The sequence below is a fragment of the Mustelus asterias genome, chromosome 18, assembly GCF_964213995.1.
Source record: "Mustelus asterias chromosome 18, sMusAst1.hap1.1, whole genome shotgun sequence".
Taxonomy (NCBI): Eukaryota; Metazoa; Chordata; class Chondrichthyes; order Carcharhiniformes; family Triakidae; genus Mustelus; species Mustelus asterias.
In genome coordinates, this window is record NC_135818.1 from 12,677,521 (window position 1) to 12,697,064 (window position 19,544).

General features: G+C 46.9%; 1 protein-coding gene and 1 long non-coding RNA gene across 2 annotated transcripts in view; one reads left to right on the forward strand and one right to left on the reverse strand.

Moving 5' to 3' along the window:
- LOC144506965 (uncharacterized) overlaps nucleotides 1–19,544 on the reverse strand; it is a 521,793-nt gene that overhangs the window by 232,106 nt on the left and 270,143 nt on the right. The gene's annotated exons all lie outside the window — the stretch shown is intronic.
- Nucleotides 1,506–19,544, forward strand: part of ttc9 (tetratricopeptide repeat domain 9) — a 94,573-nt gene continuing 76,534 nt past the window's right edge. The window contains exon 1 of the mRNA XM_078233418.1: nucleotides 1,506–2,080. Within this exon, the coding sequence (XP_078089544.1) occupies nucleotides 1,672–2,080 (409 nt within the window). The 5' untranslated portion in view covers nucleotides 1,506–1,671. The remainder of the gene's footprint in view (nucleotides 2,081–19,544) is intronic.

Below are 19,544 nucleotides of genomic sequence, written 5' to 3' on the forward strand. Positions count from 1 at the left end.
CCCGGGTTCAAATCCAGCCTCGGCAGATGGTGGCATTTGAATTCAATAACAAAATATGCAGAATTAAGAATCTACTGATGATCATGAAACCATTGTCACTTGTTAAAAAACCTGTCTGGTTCTCTAATGTCCTTTAGGGAAGGAAATCTGCCATCCTTACCTGGTCTGGCCTACATGTAACTCCAGCAATGTGGTTGACTCTCAACTGCCCTTGGAGGAATGGGCAATAAATGGTGGCCAGCCAGCGATGCCCATGTCCCATGAATGAATAAAAGAAAATGGATTCATACTCCTTCATATAAATTGCAGTTAGGTTTATTAGCCTGGACTCTGTAAGCAGTGTGTGTGAGATGTATGAATCCATACTCCTTCAATGTAAATTGAAGTTTTATTTGATTTGATTTAATTTATTGTTGTCACATGTATTAGTATACAGTGAAAAGTATTGTTTCTTGCACGCTATATAGACAAAGCATACCGTACGTAGAGAAGGAAAGGATAGAGTGCAGAAAGTAGTGTTACAGTCATCACTAGGGGGTAGAGAAAGATCAACTTAATATGAGGTAGGTCCATTTAAAAGTCAGATGGCAGCAGGTTTATTATTGGTCTCTGTACGCAGTGTGTGTGTGAGCTGTATGAATCCATACTCCTTCAATGTAAATTGGAACTGGGTTTATTAGCCTGGACTCGGTAAGCAGTTTGCGTGTGAGCTGTATAAATCCATACTCCTTCAATGTAAATTGGAATTGGGTTTGTTAGCCTTGACTCTGTAAGCAGTGTGTGTGAGCTGTATAAATCCATACTCCTTCAATGTAAATTGCAGTTAGGTTTATTAGCCTGGACTCTGTAAGCAGTGTGTGTGTGATGTATGAATCCATACTCCTACAATGTAAATTGAAGTTTTATTTGATTTGATTTAATTTATTATTGTCACATGTATTAGTATACAGTGAAAAGTTTATTGTGCGCTATATAGACAAAGCATACCGTACATAGAGAAGGAAAGGAGAGAATGCAGAATGTAGTGTTACAGTCATCACTAGGGGGTAGAGAAAGATCAACTTAATATGAAGTAGGTCCATTCAAAAGACAGATGGCAGCAAGTTTATTATTGGTCTCTGTATAGAGTGCGTATGTGAGATGTATGAATCCATACTTCTTCAATGTAAATTGGAATTGGGTTTATTAGCCTGGACTCTAAGCAGTGTGTGTGAGCTGTATGAATCCACACTTCTTCAATGTAAATTGGAATTGGGTTTATTAGCCTGGACTCTGTAAGCTGTGTGTGAGAGCGGTATGAATCCATACTCCTTCAATGTAAATTGAAATTAGCCTTGCCTCTGTGGGCTATTCCCACCCACCCCGCAACTCTTCCTGTGATCTGTGATTTTTTTTCCAGACGCTTATCGCTTTAATTAGAAGCTGAAATCAGGTTGGATTACGTGTGGATAGCTCCAGCTCTTCCGGGTCAGAAATACAGAGCTAAGAATCTCCAAAAAACACTCAGACAAACAGGAGAGAGGAGCAGGGCAGGTCTTGGGTGGATGTGACTTGGAAAATTCCAGCAAGCGGGTGCAAGCACACACACAGACTGACAGGCAGACAGAGCACAGGAGCTGAGCTGTGTGTGTGTGCAGCATCATGAACCAGATCTTCAGGAGCAGCTAAGAGATGGAAGATAAAAAGCCATCTGGCATCAAGCACATCTCCAACCCTGGGCGACCAGGAGATGCTGGTGGGGCAGCAGCAGGGGGTGGAGGTGGAGGAACAGGGGGCTCTGTGAATGTGTCCAAGTGCGCACTGAGTGTGATCCGGGGTGAACACGGCCAGCCCGAGCCGCAGGAGAGCATCCAGAGAGCGCTGGACTTCAAGAGCCAGGGCAACCAGTGTTACAAGGAGAAGAAATTCCGGGAAGCCATCGGCAAGTATCACCGGGCGCTGCTGGAGATGAAGGGCTTCCTGGCGGCGAGCGAGCCGGAGCCGTCCCCAGTGCAGCCGGGCTGCGGGAGAAACAGGCTGAGCGAGGAGGAGAGGAAGGCGCTGGACAGCAGCGAGATTGAGTGCTACAACAGCCTGGCAGGTGAGGCTGTCTTTCCCCAGCTCCCCACCCAGAGACGGTGATTCACGGCACAGCGGGGGAGTCTTTAAGGTGGGAGAAGGGAAGTTAACCCCTTTCTCCACCCACTCATTGCCCCATCCACTTATTACCCCACCCCACCCTTTGCCCTCCAGGTTATCCCTCTCTCCTCCACTCATTTCCCCACCCCACACATCTCCCCACCCCACACATCTCCCCACCCCACACATCTCCCCACCCCACACATCTCCCCACCCCACTCATCTCCCCACCCCACTCATCTCCCCACCCCACTCATCTCCCCACCCCACTCATCTCCCCACCCCACTCATCTCCCCACCCCACTCATCTCCCCACCCCACTCATCTCCCCACCCCACTCATCTCCCCACCCCACTCATCTCCCCACCCCACTCATCTCCCCACCCCACTCATCTCCCCACCCCACCCCACTCATCTTCCCCCCAGGTTATCCCCTCTCTCCCCCACTCATTGCCCCCAAATTTCCCCACCTCTCCCCCACTCATTGCCCCACCCAGGTTACCCCCTCTCACCCCACTCGTTGTCCCACCCAGGTTACCCCCTCTCCCCACCCCCACTCATTGCCCCACCCAGGTTACCCCCTCTCCCCCCACTCATTGCCCCACCCAGGTTACCCCCTCTCCCCCCACTCATTGCCCCACCCAGGTTACCCCCTCTCCCCCCACTCATTGCCCCACCCAGGTTACCCCCTCTCCCCCCACTCATTGCCCCACCCAGGTTACCCCCTCGCCCCCCACTCATTGCTCCACCCAGGTTACCCCCTCGCCCCCCACTCATTGCTCCACCCAGGTTACCCCCTCGCCCCCCACTCATTGCCCCACCCAGGTGACCCCCTCTCCCCCCACTCATTGCCCCCCCCCCAGGTTACCCTCTCTCCCACTCATTGCCCCATCCAGGTTATCCCCCCCCCATTCATTGCCTCCCAGGTTGCCCCCCCCTCCTCTTCCCATTCATTGCCTCCCCAGGTTACCCCCTCTCTCCCCCACTCATTGTCTCCCAGTTATTCCTTCCCTCACTCATTGCCCCCTAAATTACCCCCTCTCCCGCACCCATTGTCCCCCTAGGTTACCCCTTCTCTCCCCGCACTCATTGTCCCCCTACATTACTCCCTCTCCCCCCACTCCCCTCCCCAACTCATTGCCCAGGTTACCCCCCCCATTCATTGCCCTCCCAAGCTACCCCCTCTCTCGCCCTACTTTTTGTCCCCCCCCTCCGCCCGCCCCTCAGCTGTATAATCCCCTTGACGCAATGAGCAGAATTGAAGGTTGTCTGAGGACAGGGACCCTGAGATTGGAGCTAACGTGGTGTACACACCCTCTGGACACAATTTGTTCCAACCGCTCTGTCCTCCCTGTTCCTTCACCTTCGATACTGGACTGGATGTTGATATTTGCCAAAAGGATATGCTGGGATATCATGTTGTGTAGAGGGTGACATCACTAGGTGTAGATTACACCCAGTGTAATGAGACCAAGGACATGTTTAGAGAATGTGATGCCAGCAGAAGTGATTCGTAATGATATTCCGATGGCAGGCTTGCTCCATGTTTGTGGCTTATCAAATCCCGTTCAGTTTTAGAGGCAGGGCATCCATGTCGAGACGCAGTCGAATATTATGTTGAATGAGGAACAAGATTGAGGCTGGGCTTGGTATTAAAATGACGACATTTCAGTACACATCATTTCTCTTTGAAGTGTGCTGCTTGCATCTGGCATTAATGCCAGCTGGTGCTTGGCAACATTTCCAAATTGGCATGCAAAGCAATTTACAGCACTCGCAAGTAATACAGGATAAACTACCCAAGCACAGAACGTCAAACTATCTCTCGACCATTTACCTAAAAAGAGGGCATTGGACTGAAAGCAGCCCCATACTTGCACCTACCCACCCATTTTGTCATACAACCGTAGAATCTTTACAGTGCAGAAGGAGGCCATTCGGCCCATCGAGTAAGGCACTGGCTTGGGGGGGGAGGGCATGGTTGAGAGGGTACCCAGGGGCACATTGCCCATTGATGAATTTTTACTCGTACGATTCTGGCCGCCCTACTATAGGAAAGATGTTATTAAACTGGGAAGGGTGCAAAGAAAAGATTTTACAAGGATGTTACCGGGACTGGAAGATTTGAATCATAAGGAGAGGCTGGATAGGCTGGGACTTTTTAACCCTGGCACGTAGGAGGGTGAGGGGTGACCTCCATAGAGGTTTATAAAATCATGAGGGGCGTGGATCAGGTGAATAGTCAAGGTCTTTTCCTCAGGGTAGGGGAGTCCAAAACTAGAGGGCATAGGTTTAAGGTGAGAGGGGAAAGATTTAAAAGGGACCGGAGGGGCAACTTTTTCACACAGACGATGGTGTGTATATGGAATGAGCTGCCAGAGGAGGTGGTAGAGGCGGGTACAATGACACCATTTAAAAGACATTTGGACAGGTACATGGAGGGGAAATGTTGAAAGGGATATGGGCCAAACGCTGGCAAATGGGACTAGTTAAGAAACCTGGTCAGCATGGACAAGTTGGGCTGAAGGGCCTGCTTCTGTGCTGTATATCTCTATGGGCTGAATTTTCCTGTTCTGCCCACCACAGTAATAGGAGCAGGCGAGGGGCAGAAGGGGCACCATTGACCTCGGGTGGAATTTTCTGGTTTTGGGGTGAGTGCGGCCAGCAAAGCGCACCACCTGAGTCTGCACCAATTCTCCAGGAGCATCTTACCCAGGCCCAGCCAGCGCACCCCCCCCCTCCCCCCTGCCCCCCCCCCCCCCCCACCATGACCCCAGGCATTCAGCATGGCTAATTCGCCCAACCCATGGCATGCCCAGTAGGTACAGGCATGGTCCGCTGCAGTTTTGATGTAGGATTTGTACCGGGCTTTAATTCTGAGCTAGGGTAGGGTGTGTACGCTCTGCATTATGAATATTTCAGAAGAGGATATTCGCCAAAGGCCTAATGGTCTTTGGAGAAATGAAAACTTCAAAGGGTACGTTGGTAGGTTTTAGAGTTAAATGCTTTGGATTCTGTGTTGGTTAATCAATAGCCACATATAAAGTAGGCAGTTAGTGCTTGCATGAAAGCTCAAATGATGTCAAGCAGGGATCGCACATTGATCAGTGCAGCCAATTGCATGCAAAATAAATAAGCACATTGTGCAAAGGAGCTTCAGCGCGGTCACAAGGCACTCTGAAATATCATTGGGAAGATTAGGTTCAATTTACTACAGCAGTAATAATAGCAAGACACTGAACAAGCAAGAAATCCAAAGCTAGTTTTAGCTGATGACCAGAACTAGATCTCGCCATCCATCTACTTATCCAAGAGGTGGTTGGCCTGTCAGTTAGATTTGGACAGATACATGGATGGGAAAGGTTTAGAGGAATATGGGCCAAACACAGGCAAACTAGTTTAATTTGAGAAACCTGGTTGGAATGGACGACTTGGGCCAAAGGGCCTGTTTCTGTGTTGTATATCTCTGACTCTATAAGGCAACAGTGGTAGCTATGATGTGGAGATGCCAGCGTGGGACTGGGGTGGGCACAGTAAGAAGTCTCAACAACACCAGGTTAAAGTCCAACAGGTTTATTTGGAACCACGAGCTTTCGGAGCGCTGCTCCTTCCTCGGGTGGGCGACATTCCAAATAAACCTGTTGGACTTTAACTTGGTATTGTGAGACTTCCTTCCATAGGGCAAATTTTCCCATCCTCCCCGCCACGGGGATCGTAGCAGGCGCGGGGTGGTCCATAGAAAGATCTGCTGACCTCGGGTGGGATTTTACGATTTCAGGACGAGTGTGGCCAGAAGATCCCGCCCAGTGACTCTAATTACATTCGGCAAGAAGGTATCTCGGCAACCTGTGGGCACAAGTGATTTCTTTCAAACGTTGCTACAGTATTGACTTTACATCAATAGATGTCACTCGTACACACTTGCTAGATGGTTTAGGCCATTCTCTGCTGACCTGTACTCTGAAATCTTGTTGCTGTCCAAGATTATGCAAAATGTGCAGCTCATTTTATCTGGTTGTTGTTTCCTGGTAAACAATTGAAGGCAAATCTATAAATAGACGGGTGCATCATGACCTGATTGGTGAAATGGCAGTGTCACCAACGCACACCCCTCTGCTGCAAACATATTTTGGTTGAAATGATCACTAACTTGTAAAAAGCAACTGTCTATCCTGGCAGTCACGGTGAAGGGAAGTTAACCTCAGAATCACAGAATCTTTACAGTGCAGACGGAGGCCATTCAGCCCGTCAAGTCTGCACTGGTTCTCTGAAAGGGCATCAAACTAGCCCCACTCTGTTGCCTTTTCCCTGTAGCCTTGTACATTCTTTCTATTCCCATAGCAATCCAATTCCATTTTAAATACTGTGATCGAACTTGCCTCCACCACCCTCTCAGGAAGTTCATTCCAGACTCTGGGTGAAAAAGGTTTCCTCACATCATTTTTACTACTTTATTTTGATTCTGTGCCCTGCAATACTTGATGCTGTCTTGAGTGGAAACAGTTTCTTTCTATTTACCCTGTCCATACACCTTGGACTCTTGAGTACCTGTATCAAATTTACACTCAGCCTTCTTTACTCCAAGGAAAATTTCCCAACCTCTCCAACCCATCCGCATATCTAGAGTTCTTTATCCCTGGAATCATTCTTGTGAATCTCCTCTGTATTCTCTCCAAGCTGCTGGAGAATTCCAAAGTCAGTCTGCATGTTCAAACAGAGACATATAAATCACATTCAGAGATTAGATAGGGATAATGAAGATCTCCAGTGACCCAGGAACATTGCAACATGCACAAGTCTATGGCTTCAGACTGCTTCCAAATATCACTCAAGACATAAAAGTGCATCTGTGAAGTCAGAAAAATCTGAAACTACAGCAGAATATATTAAAGGAAAATATAGCGGTAAGAACAAAAAATTCTATAACACTCGCGTATCTTTGAGTGTGCTACATACAGACCCACTGTAGTCCAGAGGATAATAGAATCCCTACAGTTCAGAAGGAGGCCATTCAGCCCATCGAGTCTGCACCGACCACAATCCCACCCAGGCCCTATTCCTGTAACCCCACATATTTACCCTGCTAATCCCCTGACACTAGTCAATTTAGCATGGCCAATCAACCTAACTCGCACACCTTTGGATCACGGGAGGAAACTGGAGCACCCGGAGGAAACCCACGCAGACACGGGGTGAATGTGCAAACTCCACACAGACAGCGACCAAGGGAATTGAACCCAGGTCCCTGGCACTGAGAGTCAGCAGTGCTTGCCACTGTGCCGTCCCTGTAGTGTCTGATGCTCTCTTGATTGGGAACAGGATGACAGCAATATTGAGTTGACTCATGCACTCGATATGGAGGAATGGTGTGGTAAATTCAGATTGTGTCGCTATTTGTAAGTTCTTGAGCTCACTTTCTAGGTCTTACAAACTTCAGGCTACAATTCAATAAAACCCAATCTTATGAATGCAATGGGCGGCACAGTGATTAGCACTGCTGTCTCACAGTGCCAGGGACCCAGGTTTGTTTCTGGCCTCGGGTCACTGTCTGTGTGGAGTTTACACATTCTCCCCGTGTCTGCTTGGTTTTCATCTCACAGTCTAAAGATGTGCAGGTTAGGTGGATTGGCTATGCTAAATTGCCCCTTAGTGTCCCAATATGTGGAGGTTAGGGGATTAGCAGGACAAATACGTGGGGCTTCGGGGATAGGACCTGGGTAAGAGTTGGTGTACACCAATGGGCAGAATGGCCTCCTCTGCACTGTAGGGATTCTGTGATAGCAAAGAGATGTATTGAATCAATATTATTCCAATATCATCATCCTTACACTATTGCCAGAAGTAAAGTAAGATACCCCAGTCAGTGTTGGCAGAAATGTTAACCAGAGGGGGAATCATATGCTGTCCTCATTCATTGCTTTGATTTATTATTGTCACATGTATTAGTATACAGTGAAAAGTATTGTTTCTTGCGCGCTATACAGACAAAGCATACCGTTCATAGAGAAGGAAAGGAGAGAGTGCAGAATGTAGTGTGACAGTCATAGCTAGGGTGTAGGGTGTAGAGAAAGATCAATTTAATGCGAGGTAGATCCATTCAAAAGTCTGATGGCAGCATGGAAGAAACTGTTCTTGAGTCGGTTGGTACGTGAGCTCAGACCTTTGTACCTTTATCTCGAAGGAAGAAGGCGGAAGAGAGAATGTCCGGGGTGCGTGGGGTCCTTGATTACATTTGCTGCTTTGCCGAGGCAGTGGGAAGTGTGGACAGAGTCAATGGATGGGAGGCTGGTTGGCGTGATGGATTGGGCTACATTCACAACCTTTTGTAGTTTTTTTGTGGTCTTGGGCAGAGCGGGAGCTTTCACTTTCCAGAGGAGGTTAGAAGCAGAAATGCTGACTAAATATTTCCTCTCCCTAAGGCCAAGTAAGGAATGTTGCTAAATACCTGTGACCTGCGCAGGTGAAAACACCAAGTTAATTCCATTTAGAATTCCTACAGTGTAGTGTCCTACAGTCCATTTGGCCGATCTGGTCTGCACTGACTCTCCAACCCGGGCCGTATCTTCCTAACCCCACACATCTCCCATGGCCAATCCGTCTAACTTGCACGTCTTGGGACACTAAGGGACAATTTAGCATGGCCCATCCACCTAACCTGCACAGCTTTGGACTGGCCCTCAGTTTGCAGTTGCTACGTCCCATTTCTTTGTGTGCTTACCAGAATACCTTTGAAGACCAGATTGTGCTTTAGAGTTAACCTCATCACTGTTTTATAATTCGATCATACAAACAGAGGAGAGACACACTTCTTAGATTGGAAGTGATTAGGGTTGAATTAGATTTTATCAGATTATCATTCCTCCAGCGTTGATGTTCCCCTGTGCCAGGCCATCACCCTTCAGATCTCTAGCTTCCATCTTAGTTGCTCATAGTTATTTTTGTTGGCTGTGGCCTGATTTCCATTTTCCCGATTCCCAGCCCATTTCATTATCTCACACTCAGCAAGCTCACTTGATTTTTCTCCCCCATTATATCTTAATTCACAAATTCTAAGATCAATTGCATTTTGACCCTGAATATCCATCATGGTCCTTAGGCAGTGGCAGAGCAGTTAGCGGATAAGTCTACTTTAGCGAGGTGTGCGCTGTCAGTAAAACTGCTTCCATTGATGATAACAGCATTTAATTGCCACAGTGCAGGCTAGGAGTGCCAAAGTCCCCACAGAACACTAACAGGTTGTGTGCGTATTTGTGAATATATGTGTTATAGGAGCTGGGTTTTGGGGGAAAATGGATTAGACAAAATATAGCCGAGGGTTTTTTTTTCAGTGCTGTGGCAAAGGCACTTTTGTGTTGGTGTAGTCCACAAAACTTCTGTAGATGGTGCTGTTGTGTCAAAGAGATCCTCTCCACATCATGCCACAGATATTGGGCAATGCCCATTGCTGCTACCATAGTTATGCTACATTTGCTGGTATTTATACCCAGAGAAGGCGATGACCTAGTGGCGTTGTCATCAGACTATTAATCCAGAAACTCAGCTAATGTCCTGGGGACCCAGGATCGAAACCCGCCACGGCAGATGGTGGAATTTGAATTCAATTTTAAAAATCTGGAATTAAGAATCTACTGATGACCGTGAAACCATTGTTGATTGTCGGAAAAACCCATCTAGTTCACTAATGTCCTTTAGGGAAGGAAATCTGCCATCCTTATCTCGTCTGGCCTACATGTGACTCCAAAGCCACAGCAATGTGGTTGACTCTCAACTGCCCTCCAAGGGCATCTAGGGATATGCAATAAATACTGGCCAGCCAGCGATGCCCATTTCTCACGAATGAATAAAAAAAAGGATGGGTACCAAGGCGTTGATAAGATTGAGAAATATCAGGTAATCAATGTCCACAGAGTAAAGGTAGTGGCGAAACATAAGGAACACAAAGTTGGTGTATTTCCAGGACCCGATGGACTGCATCTTAAAATCATAGAATCCCCACAGTGCAAAAGAAGGCCATTTGGCCCATCGAGTTTGCACCAACTCTCGGAAAGATCACCCCAGGCCCACCACCCTACCCCTCTATGCCTGCCCATTTACCATGGCTAATCCATCTAACCCACACATCTATGGACACTAAGCAGCAATTTAGCATGGCCAATCCACCTAACTTGCGCATCTTTGGACTGTGGGAGAAAACCGGAGCACCCGGAGGAAACCCACACGGGGAGAACATGCAAACTCCTCACAGACAGTGACCTGCTGTGAGACAACAGTGCTAACCATTGCGCCACCGTGCCACCCATCCTTGGGTTAGCTGCAGAAATAGTGGATGCACTGGTGATGATTTTCCGAAATTCTCTAGATTCTGGAACAGTCCCAGTGAATTGGAAGTTAGCGAATGTAACATCGATATTTAGAATAGGAGGGAGGGAGGAAGAAAATGGGGACCCACCAGGCCCATTAATCTGACATCAGTCACTGGGGAAATGCTGGAATCTATTATTAAGGACGTCTCATCAATTCACCTGGAAAATTATAACATGATCAGAGAAAGTCAGCATTGATTTACGAAAGGAAAATCTTTGGCCAATGCAATAGAGCTTTTTAAAGATGTAGTTAATAGGGTAAATAATGAGGGACAAATGGATAGTGTACTTGGATTTTCAAAGGCATTTGATAAGGTGCCACACTAACAGTTAATATGCAAGATGAGGGGTAAAGGAGTTGGGGCTAATACATCAGCAAGGATAAAGGATTAGTTAATGGACAGAGTAGGGGTAAACAGGGCATTTTCAATTTGGCGGGCTGTAACTAGTGGAGTGGTGCAAGAGTCAGTGCTGGGCCCTTAGCTATTTACAATCTACAGTGACCCAGTGGTTAGCACTGCTGCCTCACAGTGCCAGGGACCTGGGTTCAATTCCAACCTTGGGTGACTGCCTGTGTGGAGTTTGGACGTTCTCCCCATGTCTGCGTGGGTTTCCTCCGGGTGCTCCGGTTTCCTCCCACTGTCCAAAGTGTGCAGGTTAGGTGGATTGGCCATGGCAAATTGTCCCTTCAGTGTCCCAAGAGGTGTAGATTACATGGAATAGCCAGGTTAAATACATGGGGTTACAGGGAGAGGGTTTGGGTAAGACACTCTGTTGGAGTTGGTGCAGACTCGATGGACTGAATGACCTCCTTCTACACTGTAGCTATGATTCCATGATTAATTACTTAGATGAAAAGATTAAGAGTAATGTGTTTAAGTTTGCCAAGGATACAAAGTTAGGAGGAAGTGTTGGCTACGAAGACATAAAAAGGCGACAAAGTAAGTAGATGAATTGAGTGGGTAACAAGGTTGCAGATAGAGTATAATGTTGAGAAGTTTGAGGTTTTTCACTTTTCTAGTGGGAATCGAAAACTGTTTTTTTAAAAGTGTGAGACTTAGATTTTAGTGTCGGGAGTGACTAGGGTGTACCGTGGTGGTGGGAGTGAATGTTTTAAGGTGGTGAATGGAGTGCTGATCAAGTGGGCTGCTTTGTCCTGGATGGTGTTGAGCTTCTTAAATGCTGTTGGAGCTGCACTCATCCGAGCAAGTGGGGAATATTGCATCACACTCCTGACTTTTGCATTGCAGATGATGGATGGGCTTTGGGGGTGTCAGAAGCTGCACCTTAGAATTCCCAGCTTCTGACCTGCTGTTGCAGTCACAGTATTTATGTGGCTAGGCCAGTTAGGTTTCTGGTCAATGGTGGCTCCCCAAGCCTGAAAACTGTCCAGATATTGCTCCACATGGACACCGACTGCTTCCATATCTGAGGAGTTGTGAACAGTACTGAACACAGCACAAATATCAGCAAGCCATGTTCCCCCCTGCCCCTCTGGCTTTATGATGGAGGGAAAGTCATTGATGAAGCAGCTTAAGATGTTTGGGCCTAGCACTCACCACACAAACACAGTGGCTACAAGAGAGATCAGAGGCTAGGAATACTGCAGCAAATAACTCACCCCCTGACTCCCCAAAGCCTGTCCAACCATCTACAAGGCACAAGTCAGGAGTGTGGTGGAATACTCCCCACTTGCCTGGATGGCTGCAGCTCCAACAACACTCAAGAAGCTTGACACCATCCAGGCCAAAGCAGCCCACTTGATTGGAACCACATCGGCAAACATTCAATCCCTCCACCACTGACACTCAGTAGCAGTTACTCTCTACAAGATGCATTGCATAAATTTATCAAAGATCCTTACACTGAACCTTTCAAACCCACAACCACTTCCATCCAGAAAGACAAGGGCAGCAGATACACGGGAACACCACCACTTGCAAGTTTTTAAAAATTCATTCATGGGACTTGGGCATCGCTGGCTGGCCAGCATTTATTGCCCATCCCTAGTTGCCTGAGGGCAGTTGAGAATCAACCACATTGCTGTGGCTCTGGAATCACATGTAGGCCAGACTGGGTAAGCACGGCAGATTTCCTTCCCTCCAAGCCACTCCAAATTCATTCAATGACCTGACTTGGAAATATATCGCCAGTGGGCTGGGTCAAAATCCTGGAATTCCTTCCCTAATGGCATTGTGGGTCAACCCACAGCACATGGACTGCAGCGATTCAAGAAGGCAGCTCACCACCACCTGCTCAAGGGCAACTAGGAATGGGCAATAAATGATGGCCAGCTAGTGATACTCATATCCCATGAATGAATAAAAAGAAAACGCTACCCTCAGGAACTCCTGTAGTCTGGGGTTGAATTGATTGACCTCCAGCAACCACAACTATCTTCCTTAGTGCTCGGCATGACTCAAACCAGTGGAGAGCATTCTCCCTTATTCCCATAGCCTTCAATTTTACTGGGGCTCCTTGAAGGAAAGACTGGGAGAGGTTGCATTCCTCTTCAGTTAATGTGCTACTGTTGCCACAGCAACATCCTCCTTGTGACTGGCCACCATGCAAAGGTGTAAGGAAAACTCCTTCCGCACTTTCTCGTGGTTCTTAATCACCTGAAGGTGTGGAGTTTTCCAATTAATTCTGGCCACGGGAAGATGTATTTTCCGGAGCTGCTTGACTGAGATAGCAGTTTGTGGGTGTCCAGCTGCGGTTGATGAAGCAGCTTAAGATGTTTGGGCCTAGCACTCACCACACAAACACAGTGGCTACAAGAGAGATCAGAGGCTAGGAATACTGCAGCAAATAACTCACCCCCTGACTCCCCAAAAAACTTTATTTGCTTAAAATGGAACTCTAGGGAACTGGTGGGGGAATCTAGAGCTGGAGGTTCATAATTTCAGAATAAGCTATTGCCCATTTAACATAGAATCCCTACAGTGCAGAAGGAGGCCATTTGGCCCATTGAGTCTGCACCGACCACAATCCCACCCAGGCCCTATCCCCATAACCCCATGTATTTACCCTGCTAATCCCCCTGACACTAAGGGGCAATTTAGCATAGCCAAACAACCTAACCCGCTCATCTTTGAACTGTGGGAGGAAATCATAGCATCTGGAGGAAACCCACGCAGAGATGGGGAGAATGTGCAAACTCCACACAGACAGTGGGCCAAGGCTGGATTCGAACCTGGGTCTCTGGCGCTGTGAGGCAGCAATGCTAGCCACTGTGCCACCGTGCCACCCTAATGTGAATTCCCATACTGGGAGTCGAACCCAGGCCGCCTGGGTGAAAACCAGGAATCCAGCTAGAACATATGGGAAAAAATAAGATACAGATGAGGAAGTATTTGTTCTCGTGGAGGGTTGTGAATCTTCAGAATTCTGGACTCCAGAGGCTGGAGACTGAGTCATTAAGTAAAGTCCAGTTTGAGATAGACAAGACTTTTGAATTATAAAGAAAATCAATGGATAGGAACAGAGTTATGGGGCACAGGTTAGAATATGGAGTTAAGACCAAGTTCAGATCAGCCATGATTATATTGAATCAGGCTAACTGTCGTATGGCTTACTCCCCCAATCCCTTATGTTCTTATATGCAACAAGCTGCTGAGCTTGTTACCAGATGTCATAGCAATCCCTGCAGTTGACTAAAGAGGTCAACGTCTTCTGCAGTGGCCATGTGATGGTAAGATTAAATTAACCCCCCACACCCCACCCCCCAATAAGGCTGGTTCTGCTCAGGAAGCACGTTCATATTATTTCACAACCCCATCCCCACCTTCCTCCATCCCAAAAAGATTTCTAATTCCAGGGGGTCTGGGTGGCACGGTGGCGCAGGCATTAGTACTGCAGTGCCAGGGACCTGGGTGCGATCCCCATCTTGGGTAACTGTGTGGAGTCTGCACGTTCTCCCGTGTCCACATGGGTTTCCTCCGTGTGCTCCGGTTTCCTTCCACAGTCGGAAAGACGTGCTGGTTAGGTGCATTGGCCGTGCTAAATTCTCCCTCAGTGTACCCGAACAGGTGCCAGAGTGTGGTGATTAGGGGATTTTCACAGTAACCTCATTGTGGTGTTAATGTAAGCCTACTTGTGACACTAATAAATAAACTTAAACTTTAAAACTGTGGACCTCAGTTTGAGAACCACTAACATAGCGATTTGGTGAGACTACACCTGGAGTACTGTGTAGAGATTTGGCCTTCATGCATAAGGAATGACATGGTTGCCTTGAAGGGAGTGCAGCGAAGACAGATTCCTGGATGAGAGCGCAGATGAATGAGGAAAGATTGAGTAAAATAGACCTTTATTCTCTGGGGTTGAAGAATCAGAGAGATCACATTGAAACAGATAGAATTCTGGGAAGGCTTGACATGGTGAATCCTGACAGGCCGGTTCCCCTGAATGATTTGATTTATTATTGTCACATGTATTAATATACAGTGAAAAGTATTGTTTCTTGTGCGCTATACAGGCAAAGCATACCGTACATAGAGAAGGAAAGGAAAGTGTGCAGAATGTAGTGTTACAGTCATAGCTAGGGTGTAGAGAAACATCAACTTAATGCAAGGTAGGTCCATTCAAAATTCTGTTGGCAGCAGGGAAGAAGCTGTTGAGTCAGTCAGTATGTGACCTCAGACTTTTGTATCTTTTTCCCGACGGAAGAAGGTGGAAAAGAGAATGTCCAGGGTGTGTGGGGTCCTTGATTATGCTGACTGCTTTACCAAGGCAGCGTGCAGTGTAGACAGAGTCAATGGATGGGAGGCTAGTTTGCGTGATGGATTGGGCTACATTCACGACCTTTTGAATTTATTGTGGTCTTACCATACCAAGCAGTGAAACAATCAGAAAGAATGTTTTCTATGGTGCATTTGTAAAAATTGGTGAGAGTCGTAGCTGACATGACAAATTTCCTTAGTCTTCTGAGAAAGTAGAGGCGTTGGTCGGCTTTCTTAACTATAGTGTCAACCAGGACAGGTTGTTGGTGACTGGAGAGTGAAGAACTAGAACATTTTTATATCCTGGGCGGCACGGTAGCACAGTGGTTAGCCCTGCTGCTTCACAGCTCCAGGGTCCCGGGTTCGATTCCCGGCTCGGGTCACTGTCTGTGTGGAGTTTGCACATTCTCCTCGTGTCTGCGTGGGTTTCCTCCGGGTGGTCCGGTTTCCTCCCACAGTCCAGAGATGTGCGGGTTAGGTTGATTGGCCAGGTTAAAAATTGCCCCTTAGAGTCCTGAGATGCGTAGGTTAGAGGGATTAGTGGGTAAATATGTGGGGCTAAGGCCTGGGTGGGATTGTGGTTGGTGCAGACTCGATGGGCCGAATGGCCTCCTTCTGCACTGTAGGGTTTCTATGATTTCTATCCTTCCAAGTACCAAATAAAAAGAGTTTCCCAAATAGATGGGACCTCTTTCATGGGAAGGAAACATTGTTTCAAAGGACAGACCTGATATTTCAGAGTCAGAATGCTTCAGGCAACTGTTTTGTGTTGTCTAAACCATGGTAAATTACACCATTGTAATCCAACCACCCTGTAATCTGGATCCCTAACTTGGACAGGAAGGAGGATCAGTCTGGGCAGTGTGCCTCTCCACAGCCTTTGCTTTATTTGTTACTGAGATGTGAACATTGCTGGTAAGGCCTGAATTTATTGCCCACCCTGAGTTACCCTTGGGAAGGTGGTGAGAATCCACTTTGTTTTTGAACCATTGCAGTCCATCTGATGCAGGTGCAATGCTGATGGGGAGGGAGGTCCAGGATTTTGACTGAGTGACAGTGGGGGAATGACGATCTAGTTTGACTTGGAGGGGAACTTGCAGATGGCTGGGTTCCTGTGCACTAGCTCCCTTTGTCCAAGTAGTTAGGGTGATCGGGAGTTTGGAAAGTGCTGTCAAAGAAGCCTTGGCGAGTTGCTGCAGTGTCTCTACTTCTACTTCAGTAGGTGTTGGTCTTTCACATTTCATAGGAGGCCCAGGGTTAGCTAACTAAAGCAGAATTAAAGCGTTTTGATTTGATTTATTATTGTCACATGTATTAGTATACAGTGAAAAGTATTGTTTCTTGCATGCTATACAGCATACCATACATAGAGAAGGAAAGGAGAGGGTGCAGAATGTAGTGTTACAGGTATAGCTAGGATGTAGAAAAAGATCAACTTACTATAAGGTAGGTCCATTTAAAAATCTGATGGCAGCAGGGAAGAAGCTGTTCCTGAGTCGGTTGGTACATGACCTCAGCCTTTTGTATCTTTTTCCAGACGGAAGAAGGTGGAAGGGAGCATGTCCAGGGTGCGTGGGGCCCTTGATTATGCTGGTTGCTTTTCCGAGGTAGCAGGAAATGTAGAGAGAGTCAATGGATGAGAAGCTGGTTTGTGTGATGGACTGGCCTTCGTTGATGACCCTTTTGTGGTCTCTTGCGGTCTTGGACAGAGCAGGAGCCATACCGAGCTGTGATACAACCAGAAAGAATGCTTTCTGTGGTGCATCTGTAAAAGTTTGTGAGAGTCGTAGCTGGCATGCCAAATTTCCTTGGTCTTCTGAGAAAGTAGAGTCAAATATGAGTCATCAACCATGGATTTTTCAGTGTGATTTTACTCTTGGGTACACCCAAACCAACTGAAGTAAGTAGTTACTACAGTTATGCCTAGAGATTACCCTCCTCAATATCAATAAGTGAATGCTGAACAAGTTGATACAACTTTCTTCTGTTGTTTCAATTTAAAGTTTATTTATTAGTGTCAGAAGTAGGCTTACATTAACACTGCAATGAAGTTACTGTGAAAATCCCCGAGTCGCCACACTCCGGCGCCTGTTCAGGTACACTGAGGGAAAATTTAGCATGGCCTAACCAGCACTATAGTTAAGAAAGCAGCACTACTTTCTCAGAAGACTAAGGAAATTTGGCATGTCAGCTACGACTCTCTCCAACTTTTAAAGATGTACCATAGAAAGCATCCTTTCTGGTTGTATCACAGCTTGGTATGGCTCCTGCTCTGCCCAAGACTGCAAGGAACTACAAAAGGTCGTGAATGTAGCCCAGTCCATCACGCAAACCAGCCTCCCATCCATTGACTCTGTCTACACTTCCTGCTACCTCTGCAAAATAGCCAGCATAATTAAGGACCCCATGCACCCTGGACATTCTCTTTTCCACCTTCTTCCGTCGGGAAAAAGATACAAAAGTCTGAGGTCACGTACTAACCGACTCAAGAACAGCTTCTTCCCTGCTGCTGTCAGACCTTTGCATGGACCTACCTCACCCTAAGTTGATCTTTCTCTACACCCTAGCTATGACTGTAACACTACATTCTGCACTCTCTTGTTTCCTTCTCTATGAACGGTATGCTTTGTCTGTAAAGCGCGCAAGAAACAATGCTTTTCACTGTATGTTAATACATGTGACAAATCAAACCAAAGTCTTTCAGACTGTGGGAGGAAACCCACTCGGGAGAACGTGCAAACTTCACATGGACAGTGACCCAAGTTGGGAATCGAACCCAGGTCCCTGGTGCTGTGAGGCAGCTGTGCTAACCACGGGCAAGCCATGCAAATTGCCATTGGCTTCGATGGGACTGGAAGATCCTGCCAGTGGCCGCCTCTGCCGTGGGAAAACCTGCCGGGGGTGGGGAGGCTGGAAAAATTTGATCATAATGTCTGCACTAAAATAGCAGAGGTGGCAATGCGACTGGAGTCTTCAACATCTGCTTGATGTGCTTCCCTTACTGGAGGACAGTGAACAGACTTCACATAGGAAAGAAGAATACGCAATAGACATCCTTGAAGAATGGTGGTGAAATAACTAAGGCTGAATCTAAAAGGTGCCTCGTTGGTCTTCATAGACTTTCTGGACTAATGTGTTGAGATAGGAGGAATGACCTTCTATATCCACAGCTATCTTATATATAGACAGACAATTAAGAACCTGGCTAGTTACAATTGGCAGGTCGAACAATTGATGCAGAGCTGGACAGCATGGATTCGGTTGCTCACGAACCTCTGGAGAGCAGTGGAAATACTAGGGATAAAGAGAAAGTTTAAAGTTTATTTATTAGTGTCACAAGTAGGCTTACATTAACACTGCAATGAAGTGAAAATACCCTAGTCGCCACACTCCGGCGCTTGTTCGGGTACACTGAGGGAAAATTTAGCATGGCCAACGCACCCTAACCAGCACGTCTTTCAGACTGGGAGAAAACCGGAGCACCCGGAGGAAACACACGCAGACACGGGGAGAATGTACAAACTTAGCACAGACAGTGACCCAAGCCGGGAATCGAACCCGGCTCCCTGGTGCTGTGAGGCAGCAGTGCTAACCACTGTGCCGCCTTGCCACCCCGAGAGGAGGATGTCACGCCATCCATTTCTTCTCTCTCCTGACTGAACCCTTGATTTCAAACACCAAAATTGGAGAGTCTTGCCAAAGGATAGAAGCGACATATTTATTGTAACATATCTGAATGACAAGAGTTGCTGTACAAAATGGTTGGAGCAGTTTAACATCAGCGATTAAGCCCACAGCACTTGCCGTGGGAATGACCTCAGCCAACCTTTCAGCCTATTTAACATGCTGCGTCCAATTGATGAAGAGGTAAGTGTTTGTGCGTGGAGCTCCCAGCCTCAAGCTACTTTCTTCTTCTGTTCACCCTTTGATAGCAGCTGCACAGCCCTGTTGATATGCAGACAGTTCCTTGCAGTATTTGTTTCAATAATAAGTTGCTCACATTTCTTGGAATGCAGCCTGTTCCACTTATGTGGGCACCTGTTCAGCGTTCAGCCCATTAATTTTGGCGGAAGGCTGATTTTGTTAAGTGGGTAATGTTCCTGTTTAATGTGAACTATTTGTAGCGGATTGAACCAGCCTGACATGTTGAAAACCTCCATTGTTACTTTTGACATTTTCTCTATTCATCATTGTCCTGAAGATGTCAGTTTGAGCACACTAAACACTACAACTTATTGTCATTTTAATAGCCCCATTTGGAGCACTGTGATTAATGTGAATTGTTGCCAACACCAACTCTGACTTTAGCAACAGTGCTATGGAGTAAATGAGCCAACTTAAA